The sequence below is a fragment of the Chrysoperla carnea genome, chromosome 3 (assembly GCF_905475395.1).
Source record: "Chrysoperla carnea chromosome 3, inChrCarn1.1, whole genome shotgun sequence".
Classification (NCBI taxonomy): domain Eukaryota; kingdom Metazoa; phylum Arthropoda; class Insecta; order Neuroptera; family Chrysopidae; genus Chrysoperla; species Chrysoperla carnea.
Genome location: NC_058339.1, coordinates 90,136,741 through 90,160,053, shown reverse-complemented (window position 1 = coordinate 90,160,053; position 23,313 = coordinate 90,136,741). Strand labels below are relative to the sequence as shown.

The 23,313-nt window shown below is 27.1% G+C and overlaps 1 protein-coding gene across 1 annotated transcript in view; it reads right to left on the bottom strand.

Annotated features, from left to right (window-relative positions):
• LOC123296344 (inhibitory POU protein) overlaps positions 1 to 22,190 on the bottom strand; it is a 94,955-nt gene extending 72,765 nt beyond the window's left edge. The window contains exon 1 of the mRNA XM_044877806.1: positions 22,032 to 22,190. Within this exon, the coding sequence (XP_044733741.1) occupies positions 22,032 to 22,190 (159 nt within the window). The remainder of the gene's footprint in view (positions 1 to 22,031) is intronic.
• Between the last annotated feature and the right edge of the window lie 1,123 nt (positions 22,191 to 23,313).

The window sequence follows — 23,313 nt, the reverse complement described above, 5'->3', positions numbered from 1 at the left end:
AAACAGACTTTACGAACATTTTTGTAAATAAATAAATAAAAATTTTAACATAATAATAAGTGTAAACAACTTACATACATAATGTAACGTTATTTATGGGTGTCTATGAATACATAATTTATAACAAATCTTTATGTATGTATGGCTGGCTTAGTTCAAATCATTTTATTTAAAACTAATCAATTATTTATAACATATTAAATAGCTTTATTTTTTATTCAAAAACATTCCGTCAAACTTTAGGCATTCGTAGGTTTTTATGGACAACAAAAGCACAGTCATTTAATTCTATTAATCTTCGTTGTTCGAAAGGTATAGTTGAGGCTAGAAATGTACAACCAATTTCTATCAATTTCTGTTAGTTTTAACACCCAAACTATAAAAATAAGTTTGACCATCATGTGCGTGTCTCTGTCTGTCTGTCTGCCTGTGTATTTGTCTGTCCGCCTGTGGCAAAAGTAGTGCCTAAACGGATGAACCGATTTTGATTTATTTTGTTTCGTTTAAAAGATAATTTAATGGAGAGTTTTCTTAGCTATGTTTCAAGTACGAGTTTAGGGTAACGTACCCAAAAAAACTAAAAAGTTGGCGATGATCTTCAAAATCGGTTCAGTTTGGAAAAGCCTTTAAGAAAAAAGAAAATTTAATGGAGAGTGTTCTTAAATATGTTTCAGTGAGAGTTTAGGATTCTGTACCCGAAAAATTTTTCGGGGGGTTTTTAATTTAAATTTCATTTGTATTCGAAATTAGAAGTAAATAATAGGTTAACATTATAACTGGGATATCGCGGTTTATTTAGCTTGATGTATTATTAATGAGATAAAATTTTCTAACTAGAGTTTTCTTACTTAGAAATATAGTTGTAGAAAATGAACTTCGAAATTTACAGTTTTTTCTCTAAATTTAATTTCTAAAATAAAAAATAAAAAGATTATTTTTGTTAGAAAAATGCCAATTTTTGTTTTTTAGAACATTAAACGAAAATATAAACACATTTTAGATTGTCTTTAATTTTATTTTTTATTTCCGAACCAAATAAGGGTGTTATAAGTTTGACCGCTATGTATGTGTCTGCCTGTCTGTCAGTGGCTTCGTATCGCCTAAACGGATGAACTGATTTTGATTTATTTTATTTCAGTTGAAAGGAACTTTAAAGGCGAGTATTCTTAGATATGTTTCAAGTGCGAGTTTAAGAGTTACGTGCCCGAAAAAAGTTTGAGGGAGGTTTTTTAAATTTGTAAATTTCATTTGTTTACAAATTTTTATGAAAAATATCTAGATATCTAGAGAAATAATCAAAATTAAAAACGATAATTAACAAAATTCTAAAAAATTTAATATATAGAATCATAAATAAATAGAATCGATGTATTAAAAAATCACTTATATGAATTTTCTTAAATTATTGTAGTTTACAAATGCGAAAATTACAACAGATCCCAAAAACGTAAATGAAGGCTAAGAGAAAAGCTTTGTAGTTATATTGAAATATATCTTATATATTTAAACGAGCAATTCTTGTATATATATATATATATGTATATATATATATATATATATATATATATATATATATATCAACGATCTTGGAAATGGCTCCAACGATTTTCATGAAAATGAGTATGCAGGGTTTTTTTGGAGCAAAAAGTCGATCTAGCAAGGTTTCATTTTTAAAAAACGTCGTTTTATCCGTCTTTTCATGAAAAACTGAAACCGGCAATGCAAATTATAACTCTTCCTGACATCTATTGGTGCATATCGTAGTTAATGAAATACAATGCAAATTATAACTCTTCCTGACATCTATTGGTGTATATCGTAGTAAATGAAATAAAATACATTACCGGGACATTCAAATTGATATTTGTGTGGAGACATTTAAAACGGTCTTCTATTAGTGATAAAATTTGTGTCTTTTTAAGAATACCGAGCAAAGCTCGGTCATCCAGATATTATCAATTAAAATTTATAACAAGTATTTAAGTATAATATTTAAATAATGATTAAACAAATTAAATACAATTATAATTCAACAATATAATGAATTATATAAATAAATATGTAAACAAATAAACATTATATATTGAATTAGTATCAATTATATTAGTTTATATAATATAATACAATACAATATATTAGGTACAATTGTACTTAATAATTGAATATTAATATGTGTAAATAATAGTAATTCATATAACATAAGTATGTACTATAACATTAACATTAACATTAACAAGTATTTATTAATAATAATAATTATTATTATTATAATGAGTTGTACTTATTATTAATAATTCTTAATGTTAATTAATTACATTTCATGTAGATACTTAAAAAGAAATGAGTATTTTATGTTTAAAATACATATTTATTTAAATTAAATATAATATATTTTAAGTTTGTATTTGTTTTTTAATGATAAGCTATCAAATACTATAACTGTATTTATAGCTATTATTTATTACAATCAATTAATTTTATTTTTATTTAAAAGTTTTATAACTAAGGAAATTTCTAGGAATATATCATTCTTTAGAAATTAGTATTAGAAAGTGTAAGGTCAGCATTAGGACATTATTCACTAAGGAAAACATTATAAAAAATTTTTTTGAAATAGTGTGACGAAAACCTTTGTAAATATCTTAGTTAAAGAGATAAAAAATTCGGGGAGAGTCAAAAAATGATTATTCATTAGCTTTAGCAATTAAGGTAGTACGAGGGTCAAGGCAGGTTTAGACTTGTGCTCATACATCCTTAATTAGTCGGGCACAACTGGTTGTTCTTTTGTTTTAAATTATTGAGTAAGATTTGAACTATAATTTAAAAAGTTTTATTTTCTAATTTCTACGGACAATTTTTGGAGAAATTTATGAAAACATATATTCCATCTGCCGTTTTCCCATATGACCAATGTTAAATATAACTACTTTTGAAGTCATTTATTTATTTAAATAATTTTAGCCCCCCGTCCCCTTAAATTTGGCAACCCCAAGAAAAAATCAAGCCTATTATCCAACATTGCCCTGGCGCTCGTACATTCTTAAATAATTATATAAATCCGATTACTAATGATGTCAGATGCTATCTAAATTTAAATAATTCATTTACAGATTAGAATTTGAAATTTATTTTCATAAAAAAATTAATTTAACGTGTAAAATTACAGAGACTTTTCGATTAACCTTACTCGTTCACTTTTCATTACTAGAATAGTTTAAATGTCTGTATTTTGCGAATTATAAATAAAAAGAATTTTTATATTCTCAATATTCTTTCAAAAACTATTTAACATTTTTTCACACCCAAACATGGTTTTAAATACAACTCAAACATGTGATAAAAGTTTAGAAAATATTATTATAATATTAATATTCATATTTAATAATATAGTATTCAATATTTGTCCAAAATAATTCAATATAAATGGTGGGAGCGCAAATAAGTGATGGTATATAATAAGAACACATATATTGTATAATTTATTTGCGTTTCCACCATTTATTAGCTATATTTTTTAAAGTGTCAACTGAATCAACCTAAATGACAGTTATGTAATTGACGTATAATGACAGATATGTAATGACGTATGTATCTGTCATTATACGTCAATTACATAGCTGTCATTTGCGTTTTGTTATTCCAAGTCTGATTCTTTTTTGTTATACTACGTTTTATAGTGACTGACGTTTCGTGTCAAGTCACACGGGAGTGCTGTCCTTTTCCTGGCTCTAAACTACCTCCCTGCCAATTTTCAGCTAAATCGGTTCAGCCGTTCTTGAGTTATAAGTGGAGTAACTAACACGACTTTCTTTTATATATATAGATTATTATTAACAAACTAAAGATTTTTTACTAACCATCTGTATGTTCAATGATATAGATTACTTCATACTCTTGGATAAAAAAACCAATTTTTTGCGCAAACAATTTATATCAAAAGCTAAGTACTATTTCTATTGTATATAAAATATAAATTGATTTTTTTTTAATAAAAATATTTCTTTAATGTTCTTCTCAATACATATTAACAAAGATCTGTCTCCCTATTGGATAGCCAGCCAATCATAATACCGTATTTTTCTGAATAATAAACAAATACTTCAGTTTTTAAATTATATTTCTATAGAAATATTATTATTAACTCTAAAAAATAAATATATATATATAAAGGAATTTGTTTTTTTATTATAAAAAGAAAACCCTTCAACTATTTTTCTAGTATGATTTTTTCTTTACTAAAACGTATAAAACAGGCAAAGTTCAAAAAATATACTAAACGTTCTCCCCCACTGTATTCTAGACAACACATAAAGTTAACTCTTCAGTACTACTTTCCATTTACGTTAAACCTCAGTCGATTCAAAATCACTAAAAGTCAATGTTTCTACAATTATTTAAAAATTTCCCAAATTCGTGCAGGTGTAATCCTTCGTTATTTTGACTAAACCAAACAGATAGGTTCTTGAAAAACTGCCGTTCTCTGTTAGACAACCAATACATAAAGCATAAGCGGTAATTGTAACCCGTTTAAATCCAGACTAAATTCAAAAAAACTTACTTTGAAAAAATCGAAATAATTTCTCTGAATTTCATGGACATCATGAACGCTATTGAAAATATTGTCATCAATAGTATTTTGAAAACAGAAAAAAGTTATTGAATTAATCAGATTTTATATTAATTTACGAAAATCTATTTTAAATGTAAAATAGAAAAGTTTTTTAGATTTTCGTAAAAATTATTTATTTGCGATAATTGTTTCGAGATGACAGTCTCTTCTTCAATTTTAAATCAGAAATAAAATCTATGTATAATACTGAATTTAGGTAAAATCAAATAATCGGTAAATAAATTAAAAGTAAAAAATAATTTCAGGTAAAAGAATATTATACAAAGCTTACACAATATTACAAAAATTATTTTTAATACAATAACAATAAAATTTAAACCAATTACAAAGGTAGAAAACCAACAATAATGAATTAGAATGATTTTCTAAGCTAGAAATGAAAAGATTTGGCTAGAATTTTCCAAGCAAGATTTAGAAATACTTTTAACTGAACTTTCAAGAGAGTTTTTGTGTGATTCACTATCACAGAGTTTGCAGATAAATCTAACCTGATTGAGAATAAAAATATTTTCATACAGAACTGTAACTCTAATTCTATCTCAGCTTCTATTTGAACTGAGATTTAGCGTAAATGGAAAGATAACTTCTGGTGGGTATGTTATTTATATATTTAACTCTTAAACTTTTCCTTTCTGTTATATATTTATAATCTATGTGTTTTTCCTTCTATTCAAGTTGAGTTGTTTTTCAGAAAGAATCTGGAAAAAAAAACTATACAAAAAAGTGTAGAAGAAAGCAAATATATGATCCTGAAGCTGACTAAAACATGCAGTTGTAGTACAACAACACAAGCTTTAGCAAGCTCTCAAACGTTGGTACGTATTCATTCAATTTTATACATACATAATATTATGGTTGTATGGCTTGTTAGCTTTATACTTTAAGTTGAGCTTTTTCATATGTTTATAGTAAATGGTAGGTGAATTTGCAACAAAAGAGTGCAAGAAAGACTAGTATGGGATATCATGTGTGCAAGGATATTATTCACTGGAACTTTGGTTAAAGACTTCACTATTTATATAACTTATCTATTTTATACAGGATTGTTAAATAAGACGTGGCCACATTGCAAGATTGTTCAAAAATATGTTACCACTGCAGTTTTCCAATAAGAGAATTCATTTTGAATAGCTCGTTATTTGGATAGTTGTCATTTTTTGACATTTGACAAGTAAAAACTATACCATTACAGAAAATGGAACGATACACGCTACAATAAATTATTGAAATTGATAAAATTTACTACTAGAAAAATGGTATACTACAAAAATTACAACAAAAATTTTTATGGCCGGAATTGGGAGATATTGATGTGAACGACGACGTTTATTGTCAACAAGACGCGATACTTGCCACCCAAGTAACAAAACCATCATATTTTCGCAAGAAAAGTTTCCTCTCCGTGTTTTTGCTTGAAGAGATAATTACAATTGGTCACTGAGATCTTGTGATTTAACACCTTTAGGCTCAATCCAAGACCATAAAGATGGATTGGTCATGGAACATTTCATAAAACGAATACGGTGCTGTAAGCATAGCTGTAACGACCATTTGGCTGATATTGTCTTCCATTATTAATGACATACTTTTCTCTGTGTAATAAAATATACATTCATTGATTTCTCTTAAAAAGTATTTTTTTTTTAAATATGAAAATGTTACTTCTTATTGGAAAATCTTTATGATCTAAGTGGAAAACCCTTTCCAATAAGAATGTGTTCATCATATTTTCGTTATTTATAGGAATATCTGCACAGTCATACAGGGGAATGAGCTACTACATTTTTTTAGATACTAAGCCGCAATGTAAACCTTAAACTCAGCCTAACGTATTTTTGTGTAACGTCAGAGATGGTTAGAGATACCGAAAAAAATTTAAGAGTATTTCTATACCCATATACTGATTTTCATGGCAAAATTAGGAATAAAATGAAAGTTTTTATCTATAGTTAATGACTTTTACTATAATTGATCAATTTGTGTAAAATTTCTGCATATAAGTCTATTTGATTAGTTATTAAAGGTTTAAGTTTCCATAGACATGCTGTACACACATAATCAATATATTTGTCTTTATATAATAAATTTTTTGTATATGATTATATGTGTGTATATATGTAGAATGTAGATTAGATTTAGAATTATAAATTATGATTATTTTTAGAATACCAAACTATTATTTGATGAACACACATGAACAAATTCTACAAAATACATAAAAATAACAATCTTTGGTGTATACGACCCTTAGAACATCAACTCTATACTACCTCTACAATTCAAGGAAAATGTGTAAAAATCGTCACTTTACTAATGCTTAAATGAAAATTTGTGTTTTTTAATTCTATCATCAGTACAAAAGCAAAATATCCATTTCCTTTGTTAATAAGTGGTAAGTAATCAAGAATAAGCGCAACGTTTTGTCGTATAAAATTCCATACTTACTCACCACTATTGAAAACTACAAAGTACTGATCGCTTCGTTGTTTTATGAACTGTCGTTTGCTGGTAGTTTTACCGGCAACAAATAGACAATAATTTTTGAATTTAGTTTTCGGCGTGAATATAATAATTTTCGTATCAGAATGATAATAATGATAAATAATTTTAATACATACATAGTCGATATGTATTTTGTGTTTTTTTTAATATTATTTGAACATAATTTTATTAGTCAATATTTGACTATTGTCTATCTGTTTGTATTAAACTACATATAGAACTATAGTCACAAGTCATACTTACATGTGAAGTACTATTTAAATAAATATAAATTAATCATTTTTATTGTATATTTGACTAGATAGATATTTGACTACATTTGACTACTAGTTTTTTTGTACGTATTTAAGCTCGTCAAACATAATAGATAGTTTGTCTATGTCTTTTTATAGGTAACTAATTTAACTAAAAAATCATCTCGAATTTAATATTTATTTGAACTTCGAAATATTATATTTAATTTTGAAAAAAGGAAATAAGTACTTAACTCATTCGTCTCTTGATTTGAACAGTTCTAAATAAAATGAAGAAATTTCTTAGAAATAAATAGAAATAGTCGATGTTCCAAATATAATGTAAATACGACAGTCTTACGTAAAAAGGCTAAACAAAATTTTTGATGAAAAACGGATTGTCTTAAGCTTTTCAAGAAATAATCTTTAATAATTAAATAACAAAAATTTATTAATGTAATTTATGATTTTTTTAGAAAAAATTACCTCTAAATAAATAACTAGTTTTTTTCAATGATACAAAAACCCCACGTTGTTTTCATATAGTCAGGAATATTTTCAGAAACATTCAGATGATGGTCGTACATTCAGATGAAAAAACTCCATTTTGATGGTCGGCTTATAGATTTTAAGCTATTAATAAAAAAAACATGATGCTAGCTTCTACATTTAATATGTTTTTGTTTGGTTTCCATCAAAGAAAAATAATTTTTTTCAGTCCAAAGGCCATTTAAGAATATAAATTTAAGGAGGTCTTCTTTCATTCAAGATAATAATGTTTGTGTAAGGACAATTGAAATAAAAACATATTGCAGAAATTTTATTTACAAAAGAATACAAACAAAGTTTCAATCGCGTTTAAACGTTCGTACACTTCAGGTGAAACATTCGCACTGCACGGGCAAAAAAGTGAAGTTGGTTTTTGAAAATCTTAAAAATTACGCAAAATATGAATATTGAAAATTCCTAATAAACAAAGAGGAAGGTAAGTGATGTCATTTGCCCGATATCACCATAGAAATATATATAAAACTTTGTTTTCTAAATTGAGATGTGCTAAAATCTTTGAATGCTTATAACTTCGTTTTTTAATCAATTTCAATTTCACTTTCAAATTTTGTCATGGTACCTATCAAGTCTAGTTTTACATTCTTATGCATAACATGGAAAATTCGGCATCAGGCAATTATTGTCAAAGAAATTAATAAGCACAATTTTCCGAGCAAACACCAAAATTATTGTAAATAACCAATTGTACTTTATCTAATTAGCAATGGGGTGATTTTTATACAAAATTACAGGGCCAAAGTTTCAAGCTTGTAAATTTTCGTAACAAGCCCTTTTTCGAACTGGAACCCATTGAAAATTTATTTCAACTTGATCTTCAGTGTTATCAAAGTGTATTGATTCTAAAAAGTTTTTTTCAAATTATTTTATTCGTTTAAAAATAATTTAACACGATTTTCTTTTTTAAATTTACACCCCCTTTTTAAAGGAAAAATTGAGGAAGGGATCACATTGCTCGAGAAATTATCGTATAAATATTTAATGTTTTAATGAATACAATTAAACGTGTAATTGAAAATAAAGTAATTACCTCTTAGAACATATTAAAATTCCCACACCAAACAGTGAAATAATGAGTTGAGTGAATCGATTAATTGATGAAACAGTTTTTTTTAATATTATTTTTAAAAAGATAATTAATCTAATAATTTTTTTTCCCTTATAACATGTTAATTAACATTCAGTGTTTCTAACTTATAATTATCTAATTCGAACAGTGACTCTTTCGGTATCTTTCTATATAAATATATTTTAAATAATTATATACCACAATGGTACTATAATATACCAGGAATTGTCTCTTAAGGAACTGCATTAAATATTCTGTTTGAGGTACCTAGTATTTAATCTTTTGTAGAGCTACGTATTATAATAAAATCAACTGAACCGATTATTAATTATAATGAAAAGTTCATCCTAACATTCAATTTTTCTTTCAAAGTTCATTTCAAAATAATTAGACATGATTGAAGGATATACAAGAATACTGGATATTATTTGTTGAAAATATTCCTTTATTTTAATAAAGCATATTCACAAGAAAAATAAGTTTACTTAGCTAAAGAATATGACTTGCTTGAGACAAAAAAACATCTCTCTAAAATTCCTCTTGCTCCAATAATAATTTTTTCTTTTTTTAAAATTATTATTTCATGCAAAAATTTTATTGGTCATTTTTTTTGCTTTGAGAAATAGAAGTGGAAAAGTTAGATTTCAGTCGAAAATTAGGTTTCTAACTTTACTTTTTAAAGTCATCATTTTATCATAGAGTATTAGAAGTGTGATATCACAATCTCTTTAAATGACTTTAAATGACTCAGCTCCTGTAACATCAATTCAAATACCATCTCAAAAGAAATATTAAGCAGCCATCCTCTCGGCGAAAGAATGCTTAGAAACGCGAAAATGTTCTAAAATATTAGAAAAACTCTAATGGTAAAATTATTTTTAGGAATACAACTTTCTAGGAATAGTTTATTATCATTTACTTTTGTGTGTGATAAGTTTTGAATGAATTTTAACGAAAATGTATTCATGTTAGATTTCATATCAAACAAATTATGTGTGACAGTTGAAGCTTTTTTGACTTTGAGACAACTAAAAATTAACTTCTAAAAATTATTTATGAAGTTTTAAAATCTTTTAGTGGAGCTTTTAAAATACTATACTTAATGGCCTATTTTCTTCACTTATTGTCAACTACTAAAATTATTTTTAATTTCGATAATTATTTTTGTTTTCTTTGACCTCTAAAGCCTACCTTGCTACAAATTTGACAGAAGGTGAAGAAAATGCGGCAATATTATATTCATGAATGTAGCAAATGAAATAATGGAAACTGGTTTATCGGCGCTTCCACGATTTATAACAAATAGATGAGTCACGAATCTTTCAATTCTTATTACTTATTGTTGTTGTTTACATTTAATCATGCACACGATATTTACATCATGGTATATTCGACTAATTTTGATATATAATATGTTACACATTCGTAAACTAAATATTGACAAATATCTTGTCTAGTAATCTTAATTAAAGAGAATTGAATTACTTTCAATTCTTCTTCGGCACCAAAAACATCTTACATTCTTCAAACACAAATTGTCTTCATAACTTTATTATGCAAAGGACCGACAAATTTTGATTTGTAAATCCTAAACATATTTGGTTACGGAGCTATAAACTACAGAGGGTTATCCGGTCAAATTAAACCAAAAAATTGAAGTGAAGGTATACAAATTAGCACCCAGTTCAAAATTCGTAGTATTGTTCAAAACGCCATCATAAGTCGTCGTCGATACGATACCTAGAAAAAAATTTTGTCGCTCTCAAAGGTCACAAAAACAGGTTCGCCATTTTCAGCAAAACGGTTTTGTCATAAAATTAGTTCAGACTAAAATTCGATAAAAACTTTGTAGGTATCATTTATGCTTTAAGTAATTCTACCAACTTTGAGCTAGGCGCGAATTTTTGTACCATCTTTTGTTTAATTTGACCGAATAAGGTGTTCATTTTTTATTGTATCATTTTAAGTTGTAATCTTTGATCTCAGATAATTTGGAGCCATACATATTTTTCGTGGAAGACTTTATTGTAACGACACTATTTATCGAATTACCGTTTGTTAATCAAATAGATTCGAGATTAACATGGTCTTACAACAGTACCTTCCTGCAGGCATGACATTGATGTAGAACTTTATGGGAGTATCAGACTGTTTATTCCCCAACAGCCTTAAATATTGACATTTAAAGGCATGTATAAAAAACAGATCATATCTAACAATTCAAAAGTTCCATTATAAAACAAATTGTCTTTTTTTTTTTATTCTATATTTTGCATATATCTATAACTTAAAGAGTTTCTTCTCAAGTCAGTTGCACCTTACAAATACAACTTGTTAGCTTATAAATTGTAACAAAACACTTGTTTTCAACCCTTGTTGTGTAGTAAAGTGGTAGCAACTAATACACAACAATATCTACTCCTACTATATAAGATGTATAACATGCTGTATTCGTACAATTTTTGAATTTATGACAAGGGTTGTTTTTGAATAGACAACAAGAACACAAAACATACATAATAATATTGTATATTTTTATCTAAGGGTGTACATTATACGTATATTCATAGATCTGTTTACAGGCCTTAAATCGCTTACATATGCTTTGTAGATTCGAAGGATAACTACATTCAACGAGATATCTGTAATTGTTCATTAAGGTAGGAGACATTTAAATTTTGGAAAATAGAAAACCCTTCTTGAACTTAAATAGAAATAAACATCTTATATCTCACATATGAGAGCATTAAATAACACGGGATGATAAAAACACAATCGAATTTCTATCAGAATGAATTTTTGTTGGCTTCGAGTTGAGACAAAGATATTGGAATAAAAACCAACAGGATACTCCAAAAAAAATTGTATATTAAGTAATATTATTTAAAAAAACACAATTTGTTAAACAAGTGAAAACAAACAATTGACTGAGTTAATTGTTGAAGTACCATGTATAGACAGTACTGATTACGCAAGTCATGTACGCAAAAAAGATAGTCACTCCTATATAGCTATCGATAGTGTTATACATTCACGCCTTTGGTATCACATACCACTGATATTTCCATATAATATATACTATATAATGTTTTTACCTAATCTCTAACGGCTTACAAGATGGGTCCTACAGATCCAAGATCCAATTGATCTATGTTGTTCATTTACGAACTCAACTTCACTTTTTCCGTCCTAAGCACGCTATAAAAATTCCAGTTTGTTATCTTTTTTAAATTTGAGATATCGTACTTGCGAACAGATAGATAGACGGACAGACGGACAGACAGGCAATCGGACAACCGGAAATGGGTTGTTTGGATGATTTTATGAACGTCTGCACCAAAATTTTATATGTAGGATCAATATTTTTAAACGTTACAAACTTGGGACTAATCTTAGTAAACCTTGATATATTTCATATATCATAAACCTTTGATATATTTCAGGTTTATTTTGATTGCAATGCAGTAGCTAAATTTAGTATTAAGATAATTTCTGTTTGACAAATTAGAATTACATTCTTCAGTTATAAAACTAAACTTAAAATAACAACCACTCTAAATTAATTTGAAAGTTATTTATAAATTAATGATACTTTTTTCTCGGAAATGCGTATTATTAAACGTAGCAAGCGTAACCATTCTCAGGAGCTAGGCATATTGATCCGTATCCAGTTTCAATAAGAAAACAACTTTCAGTCCATTCAACTTTAAATCAATTTTTTTTGAGAACTACCCCTCATATTCCACGCCAATGAATTGATATTGATCATAATTTTGATATGAATAAAACTGTGTCACCGTTTCTAATTTTATAAAATCGCCTTTCCCCTTCTCTATTCAATTAACTTCAGCGCCGTCTGATATCCCTAATGAAAAGATTTGTTTGGTTAATTTGACTTATTTTAAGCTAATAAGATCCTTTCACACCTATGCCATTTCATGCTTTGACGCAATACTTCAGACTACAGTGATTTTATTTCTGCATTAAATTACAGGAGTTGTTTTTTTATTTAAATAGGTACAGTATCTCATACTGAATGTAAATGCACAAAATCCTAACAAAATAGGCGGGGGAAATACCTCTATTTTAAGGAAAAACGTTTTAATCTATATCTCCATAACCGTGCACTTTTTTTTCTGTATCACTAACCGTTTATAACTTATACGACTATGACGATTTATTTTTGGACTATTAGGCCGATATCTCTTCTTATATTTGTTTAAACAAGAAAATGATAATAACTTAACTTTTAAATCTACAAATTTCCTAAAACTTTTACTTTAATCGTTTTTTTTTTTCTAAAATTAATATTTATGACGTTATAACGCGTTTAATGTTGCATTACAGCTACAGATAATTGAGAATTTGTTCTTGCACTAGTTTACAGGAGTTATTTTTTTCTACAAATAAGTTTATTATAGTGTACTGAATGAAAATACACAAATTCTTACAAATTTACAGGGGAGAAGTGCCGCCATTTTGAGAAAAACCGTTACGGACTATAACCCCGCAACCGTGCACTTTAAGCGGAAATGGTCATTACCTTTTTTGTAGATAATTAAATTTTCTATCTTTTAAGTCTATTTTTCAAAAAAAAAAAAATTTAAGCGGTGGCCGCTGCTTTTTTAGGTAAGAAGACAAATTATTTTTTGCTAATTATGTTGTGGTTGTAACATAAAACGCGTTATAACCTCATAAATATTAATTTTAGAAATAAAACCAATATTAGAAGAGATATCGGTCAAATAATCGAAAAGTAAATTGTCATAGTCGTATAAGTCATAAACGGTTAGTGATACAAAAAAAAAGGTACGTAATTTAATTACCTACAATAAAGGTTATTACCGTCTTTGGTCTAAAGTGCATAGTTATGGAGATAAAGCCTAAAACGGTTTTCCTTAAAATGGAGACACTTCATCCGCCTATTTTTGTAAGGATTTTGTGATTTAATTTCAGTATACGTGATACTGAACCTATTTAAATAATAAAATAACTCCTGTATTTAGTGCAAAATGAATAAGAGTAATGAGTTTCTATATTATCTGTAGTATAACAAGAAGATTATTTCTTATCAAGAATTCCTACAAATTCTATTCTTGATAGAGAATTATAGGAACGTTTACCATTGATCAAGATTTAGTGCACCTATCTATGACAAAACATATTTATTTGCTATATTGCACACACATTTGATTGTATTATTTTGACTACAATATACAATTGTTTTGTTTTGGTTGGGGTTAATATTTATATGATTATGTTATGTTGCCATAAATTATCATAAAATTCTTCATTACAACCTATTCTACCTACAACCTACAACCATCTCTAAAGCTATCTATGGTAACTATCTACGGTCTTGCCCCAAAATATATAAGTAATAAATTTGTAAAATTATTATTAATATTGTTATATTCAAATAAATATTATTAGGTTAGATTTAAATAGGTTACATTTACATTTACAAAGTTTATTATACTTTTGGCAATTGCCTTTTTATTCATTTTACCTACAAAAATTTTAACAAAAGTGGTAATTCGTTTAATTTTTATTCAAAACAGTTTATTTATTTAATTGAATTCTTACTTTCTCTATAAGTATTGTTTCAATTATTGGAAACCTTTTGAGACTAGTTTTTAAATTTATTATTCCACTTTGTTCTACTAATTTTCACTTCTTATTCTATTTTCATGTACTCTAAAAGAAACAGATGGACTACTCATACTCAGTTCACGAAGTTTTCACCATAGTTTTGGATTTTCAATAAAAAAATTCCTAATAAAAATATTGAGAATTATTGGCGTTTATTATATAAATTTTCTCTCTAAAACAACCGCATTAAAATGGTACATTTAGTACTGGGTTTGACGATTAAAGTTTTCGAAGTCATAATAGGTAATTTGAGCGGCTCGCAATACAAACTGCAACACGGTTTTTTAGGGGAGGGAATGATATATTCCGGGAGAAATGAAATCAATTTTAAGTTTATAAAAGAAATTTGAAAATAGAGATCCTCCAAAAATTGGTCTCTTAAATATAATTGTCAATCTATAAAGGCATAAAATGGTTGGTAGCACTTTGGCAGCCCATTTTCTACTCAAAATCTGCCGGTTCAATTGCGTTTCGTAAATAGACGTGTAAAAAAAATGAAGATTAAAGAAAAAGTGCTTTCAAGCAAGCTTGATATAAGTTTGGGACCAAAATAAATTTGATATAATAAATTGGTATTAATTGAAAAATAATCTTCGGATCCGAAGATATAGAATACTGAAAAAATTTCAAATTAAATCCTTCGAATTTTAAGTATAACTTAATCAGGAAAAGGGGGTTTTGAAGGTGGTAGTCAAAGTAAACTCAACCATACACGTAAAATGGTTTAAAAAATCTTTCGAGTATCTTTATAAGTATGTCGCTTCAAAAATAAATAGACAATTAGAAGAAACTTTCTTCATAAATTATTTAAAAAAATAAAAATCTCATTTTATTAAATTATTATTAATATTTTTCTGTATCATAAAATGTATACAAAACGAAAAAACTTTCCTCACATTAATTGTTTTAACATTTATTTAAAAAATTTTATTTAGAATAAAAAAAATTAAACTTTTCTCTAAAAAATTATTAAACTTTTCTCTAAAAATTTGTATCGAAAAAAAAAAAAAACTATTTTAAAAAGTTTTATATGATATGAATTACGATTTAAGCTCTATTAGTTAAAATAAAAAAAAAATAACTTTTTCCTAACATGATAATTTTTCATTGAATAATGAATGCTCTATGATTATTTTAGGGGATTTTCCTGAACGTATGGGATGTGTTTCAAAAATATTCTGGGCGCCAGTCAGCATACATTGTCAACGATAAATACACCTATAAAAATTCATATCGCATAATTAAGGTATTTTTAGCATGGTATTTGCCTTTCCTATGCTAAAACTATGGTAAAACCCACTTTTCGAAAGAATTTAATAATTTTTTTCACAGGCTAAGCTTAGAGCTATTATATCTCTAAATTTCAGAAATTTTGACCATTCAAAACACGAGATAGTTAAGGCCTAAGTTTCCAATCTTGACAATTTGCGTTAAAATTAATATTTCGAAAACCAAACGACGTGATGCAATTTTATTTTGTTTTACGAAAGCATCAACTCTTTCAACTTTTTTTCCAATTCTGTCGAGACAATTTTTTAATATCGAAAAAAATAGCTGGAAAGACTGTGATTTTTACATGCTATAACCCTCGAAATCGCGAACTTTCCAGCTGATTATTTCGGAGTATAAACGTCCAAAAATTCTGCAATCTCAGGATCTCACAGCTAACGTTATTTTGTGAAAAAAATAGGCCAAATTTGTAGACAAGTGCTTTTAAACTGGAAATACCTTAAGCATGGGCATTATCTTCTTTACAAGAACCAATTCTCGGATTATTTTGAATATCAGTGGTTTTCTTGACACTGTCTATGACTTTTGCTAGATATTTGTAAAATGTGAAGAAATTATCGTTAAATTTTAAAAATTTTACCTGAAAAAAAATTTCGAAAATGGGAAGATCTCTTTCACGGTGCTGAAACATTTTTTGAATGTACAGGTAAACTTAAATTCGATGAGTATCGGTCTTTTAATATTCTTTTCCTGGTATCGATTTTTTCTATATATATATATATTCTAATCCTACGAGAATAACAAAGAAAATTTGTTAATATTAATTCATCAGAGTTTTCTATAGACCAATAGAAATATTTACTAGCTGGCTCCCAGACTAACAGGTATTGTTTTAACATTTGTTCATTTCTATTTCAAGTAAAATATGATAATAGTAAAAGTTTAAAAAAATACATAATTTTAATTTTATATATAATTTCATTTTTTGTTACTTAATTATACATATTTAGTTTTAATATCTACATCGATACAGTTCATTATTTATTTTATTGTACAACGATTACATTTATAACCAGTATAAGCTGTCGAGAACTAAGGGTCGGCTAATAAAGGCTGAACATAAAATTTTAAGGTCTGCAACGTAAGCCCTAAAGTCAATAATTACGGTGATAAGTAGCGATATTTGTTTTGAATTCCCGTTAAGAGAAGGTATAGTTTTATATTAATTCAAAAAGCCGCTCTTATCCACATGTTTTGTAACAGAAGCTACAAAATTAAACCTCGAATAAATACAAAATAAATTACTCAATAAATTCACTTTTATGTAGTAAAAATCACAAAAATCACATTTCAACAAAAATTTGACCGCAAGAAATTATCATATTTTCAATCAGTTTCTGGTATTTTTGAAGTTTTTTTTCTTTTTTATCGATTAAATTGAAGTCAACTCCAATTTTAGCTAGCTACAAGTGAAGAACATCAATATAAAGATTACATTATAATTATGAATTTCTTTGGTTTCATAGAGCCATGCAAAAGTAACTTTTGAATATAGTCAGATCAACTGTAGCTATAACAGTGTTCTACGATAATTCGAACCCGTACATTCAATAGGATTAAAAAGTATTTCAATAATTTACACTGCAATTAAGATTTTATGAAATGCTATTTTATTCCAAGCTTCTTTTTAGTTTCACCTGTCCCGTTGTCTGTCTGTAATCAAATCTTGCAAGTCAAATTTGATCTTTTTCCCGGTTTGCGATTGATCTGAAATTTTGCATGCACATTAAGTTCGGATGACAATGCATACTAACGTTGTTGCGTCCTGATTTTTCCATCGTTTCTACCATATTTGATATATTTAAATTTTTCATATCTTAAATTAAAAATTTTAATAAAAAATACATTTTAAAGGGCAAGCTTTTATTGTACTAAAAAGTAGATAATAATTTTATCTATGAGTCACTCATACTCGACTATTTGTAAAAGCTTGAGGTGCTTAATATCAAGAATGATTCGAAAAATAATTAGGCATGTGGAGTAGATGAGACCTTCCGACTCATTTATGATATTTTAAATTGAGCACCTTAAACTTTAACAAATACTCGGGTATGAGTGACTCATAGATAAAATTATTTTCTACTTTTTATTACAAAAAAAGCTTGTACCTTAAAAAGTATTTTTTGTTGAAATTTTTTTCTTCATAAGCTGTCGAGAAAGTTTTCCATTTTACAATGATATTATTTGTTATGAAAGGAAAAGTTATGTTAGCTACTCAAACAAAATTGTGGGCTATGGAAAGTAAATTGATAAACAATATCAGATAAAGATGTTTAATATTTAATAATGAATATTATAACATTTATTAAAGGTTTAAGATCACTAATATTTAAAGTCATTGTAGGTAGAATGAATGTACATACACACACATAAGGTTTATCTCTCCACCTTCAAAAACCTTATAAATAAATACTGCATTGGTTAAGTAAGTTAGTTTGTGTTACTACTGCTAAGAGTAAAAGTTAAGAGTTAGTTAGATGAATGTAGATATCACATTTGAAGTTAAAGCTATTGTTTTGAATCTTAAATCTTAAAACTTATCGTTAATATTTAACTAAAAACAATTCTATCTCTACCTATTGTTTATGTATGGAGTATACAGTGTGTCTTTTTTAAATTTGCAAATACTTGAAACTCGAAAAAAAAGTTTTATCGATAAAAATGCTTCAAACAAAATATGTTGAGTCTACAGTCGCAAATCTTCAGACACAGACATTAAACTTGACCTAGATTTTCAGACTCAATGAAAAGCTCACTCTATAAGTGGTAACAGATAGATTTAGACTTTAAATTGGAAAGTTAGAAACTGTACAGTTTGGGCAAAAGCGGGCTGAAAAGCTGCCCCTAAAAATTGTTTTTTCGTACGTCTTAAGCAGAATCTTGACAATCTTTGAAAATAATTTTCCAATAAACGTGGTTTGTTTTTATTTAAAGATCACTTTTGTTCAAATTGAATGAAAAAAGCGCAAAAAGCTATGATATGTAGCTTCTTATAGGGTCTTAGAGGGTATATTTACGGTTTTCAAAAAAATGTTTGTGCTTTTATAAAGAGGAACTTTTTAATTTAAATTGTTTGCCTAATTTTGTTTGCGAGTTATGAATTAGAATGAGGTTTTAATTGAACTGTAAAACTTAGATTGAATAAAATACCCGTATTAAATATGGGCTTTTGAAATTAACTTTTTTCGTTTGAAGCATTTTCCTCCACTAAATTGATTCTTCGCGTTTCACTCTTATGTCAAGTTAAAAAAGCATCCTGTATATGTAAGGGTGGGTGTATGTATGTATATATGTAAGCGCGTGTGTGTGTGTTCTTATCTCTTATCTACATGTTTGTTGAACCTACCACATTAACAAAAATCAGAAGTGAAAATTTTTATCTAATTGTTTTTGATAAAGAAATTGATCAAAGAGCTACATTTTTTTAAGGAACAAAATTACTGGACTTTGACCTCCATAGCATGAAATGTGGGCCTAGATTGAGGCTTAATTATATAAGATCAAGTATAAATATATAGGCGATAGCTTTTGTTTACCTATTCGAATCTTAGTTAAAAAATGAAAATTTTACCTAAAGTTGAACACTCTTTAAAGTAGAACATCTGTAAACCTACTTTTTTACAGAACTATATAAAATTTTGAGTAGATGTTAGGAATTAACATCCCCTTGAGTATTGGTAAATTCAAAAATGTTTACCCTACAGTTAAAAAGGCGTCCGTATAGAGTTTCATGAAGATTTACGATGACTAAAAAAAAGTGGATTAATAGAAGAGAAGTGGAAGACGACAAATTTTTGATCATAGGATTCCCGTAGGCGGTCCCAGCTAGATTTCCGAACACTAAGCAAACAAGGGTTTAAGAAGGTCTTAATTAAAAATCCACTAACGAGCCACAACAGTTGCAAATGCGACCAAATTTGTCGGTTGAATGTTCCAGTTGACTAAAACTGGCATATTTCAAATCATATCTTAAAAAATTTTCTACATATTTTGTTCAAAAAAACTTAATAATGACAGCTTATAACATCTTTATGACCATAATTTATGACAAATTTTACATTCTTCAATAACCCTTATTTGAAAAACCTAACAATTTTATGCAAAAAATTTCAGTTGAATGGGATATAAATTTTTTTTTAAATTTTACTTTACTTTTCAAAACTCTACCCATAAATTATTTTAGGATAAAACGTGAAATTATGATAAAACTATATATTGGAAGTATCTTTTAGAAAATAGAGTGATAATGATTTTAATTTATCGATGGTTCGCAGTATTTAGATCTTTGTGACGTAAACAGATGCTATAGCATTTGAATAAATGTTGCTCTATAGTTAAATCAAAATAACTTATTTTTTTTATAAACCGCCATTTTTCAATTTTTTTCTCAATTATAATTATTTATAATTAACGTCCATTAGTAGGTAGTACATTAACGTCCTTAATCAAGTGTTAAGAGGATTTCCAAATTCCGTCTAAAGAAGAAAAAAATGAGTTTTGATTCTCAACTCCGCTTGAATAAATTCATTTCGTTCAAAAATAAATTTTATCTACATAAATCATTTTTAATTTATATAACAATACCAAATTCTTTCGATTTATCGATTTAAAAACTTCTTAAATCTTTGAAATTAAATTTAATCCAGGAAAAACCTGTGACGTCAGCTGTAAGAATAACATATAACATTTACCGTATATTTGTAAACATAATTAAATATTAATAAAAAAAAACAATCCATCTTATGTCACACATTGATCTTTTATTAAACCGATTAAAAACCGATCAATTTAAGAATTTAAATGATTTTGAATATTAATCATAATCGATAATCAAATATTAATAAATATTTTTGTTTCAAATTTGACTTAAATAATATTTTTAAGATAAACTCACGTGTCCATACGAAATCTGAAATTAGAATTAATACATTTTTTATAAAAAAATTATGAAGATGTTTTTCTAAATGTCACAAAAAATACTTAAAAATTTTCGAGGAATGATTCTAACAGTCGAAATGATAAGAAACTCTGAACAATTGGGTGAAATTTTCAAACTTATTGCATGTTTTCGTATTATTCGAAATCACTCGGCTAATTTAACAAACATTCTTATATTTTATAAGCTTTGGAAAAATCAAGTTTCCATTGGCTAATTAAAGGTCAATAAACTTTAAAGACAAGTATGTCAATTTAAAGCAATACCTATTTTTGAATTATTGCAGAAGAACCCTCTCAAAATCATCCGAATTTTACAATCCTTACCAAAACATCCCAATTTTAGGATGTTTCTTTAACTACTTTTAAAGAAATGTATGTGCCAGTGGAAATATCTCTTAATCGATCTGTTGAAAATACTTACACAATCTTTTTGAAATTTTAAGATAAATTTTGACATCATATCTCATAAAATGGTAATTCAAATTTTATAGCAAAGCAAAAGTAGAAAACTATCGTTTACTATTCTCACAATTTAATAATTAATCAAAAGCAAAATCGAAAAAAAATAATTCTTTCTATACAATTTATCATCTGATTAAGTTTTCCGGAAGTTTAATTTTAGCAAAGCCTTACGATTTTAATTAATTAAGTTAAGCATTTTAAAATTTCCCAGTTAGAACAAAATAAAATAGGCACTTTTACTACAAAAGAAGTTCTAGAAAATGAATTTTACTAGAATTTATCAATGAATACAGTTATTTACTTGATCAGAAAATTATTTGTTTGTTTCTGACAGGCATTTAACAATATTTTGTGTGAATAAGCCAAGTAATTTTTATAAAATTATTTTGTAAAGAAATTTCTGCATTAAGATGTTTTTGAAAGGATTGAAAAATCATATGCCTAGATATTGCGAATCCTATTTTTACCTAAAAGTATTGAGTTATACCTTAAATTACGAATTTAAAAAAAATTCACTATAGGCAGTATACGCGTTTAGAAGCAAAGCGACGGTAGCTGTCATTTTCGACATAGAATTAACATAGAAAAATTACATAATAGAAAATCAATAATAAAAAACCAAAGAAAAAACCCTGTAAAAACATTTATTTAACATATTTTGCATCAAAAAAATATTTTCCACACTTACCGACGGATTTGGCATACATCGTCGAGGCATTGGCTCCGGCGAACGATATGTTGGTGAATAACGGCCAGGGAAACATCCACCGCCGGCGGCACTAAGTGGCCCATGTAAAGATGCCCCCGGCCCCCCAGTTTTAGTACCGCCTGCCGCACTACTCATCATTTTTTCCGGAGAATACATCACTTGAATAATATCAAGTGTCTCCTTTTTGAAGAAACTTTCGTCCCGATAGAAATCAATTTTGAGTGCTTTTTATGTAACAGGTTTCACAAAAAAATAATAAACTAACTGAAAAGCGTAAACAAAAATTTATATTTTGTTTACGACGGCTTGACGAATTTGATTGGATGTTTTTGTTACAATTTTTTTTAAATAAATTTTATAATGTCATTTTGAGTTAAATCACAAATTTTTGTGGTAAAATAATCCCAAAATTCAAGTTCACTTATCCATAATTATTAGAAACACATTTTTGCACTCACTTAAGGAAAACAGATGTTTATATTTAATTCAAGGAATTATTTATTCAAAACAACAAATTAATTATTGAAAGTCATTCCACGTTTTTATTTTCTTACAAAAAAAAAAAAATTTTTTTAATTTGATACTTTAACGAAGACAATAAAGAAAATATGATTTATTTAATTTCATAAATAATTTTTGAATGCCTCCAAAACAACAATTGAGCTTTTATTTTTGAGCTTTTTTTGATTGTTTATTTATTAATCTAACAACAAAACGCTTTATATCATTTGATATCCCCGATAAAACTGATTTTGGCTGCCATGCTTTGGAAATTCAATCCATACTATAAATCTGTATATATATATATATATATATATATATATACATATCTGTGTATAAATATACATGTATATATATTAATATATATATATATATATATATATATATATATATATATATATATATATATATATATATATATATATAGTTAGAAAACCATATTATAAAGCAAAGGGTAGATATATTAAAAGGCGGGGGTTAGTGTGACGTCACATACACGTTTGCGCTCTATTTGTGACCAATAAGATCAACACAATGAAACCCATCATGTTTCACACACAAATGTTTATATTTTCGAGCATGTGCATAAGCTCTTTCCTCGAAAGCTATATATCGTATACTTGTGTAATGTTTAGTATACGAATATACAACTCGTGTACATACAATGAAACGCTTTGTGAAGCTTCCATCATTTTTCCAATATGAAATTTTCGAGCTTTGTTTAACTTGTTATATTTTACAAGCAGTGTGTGTTCTTTAT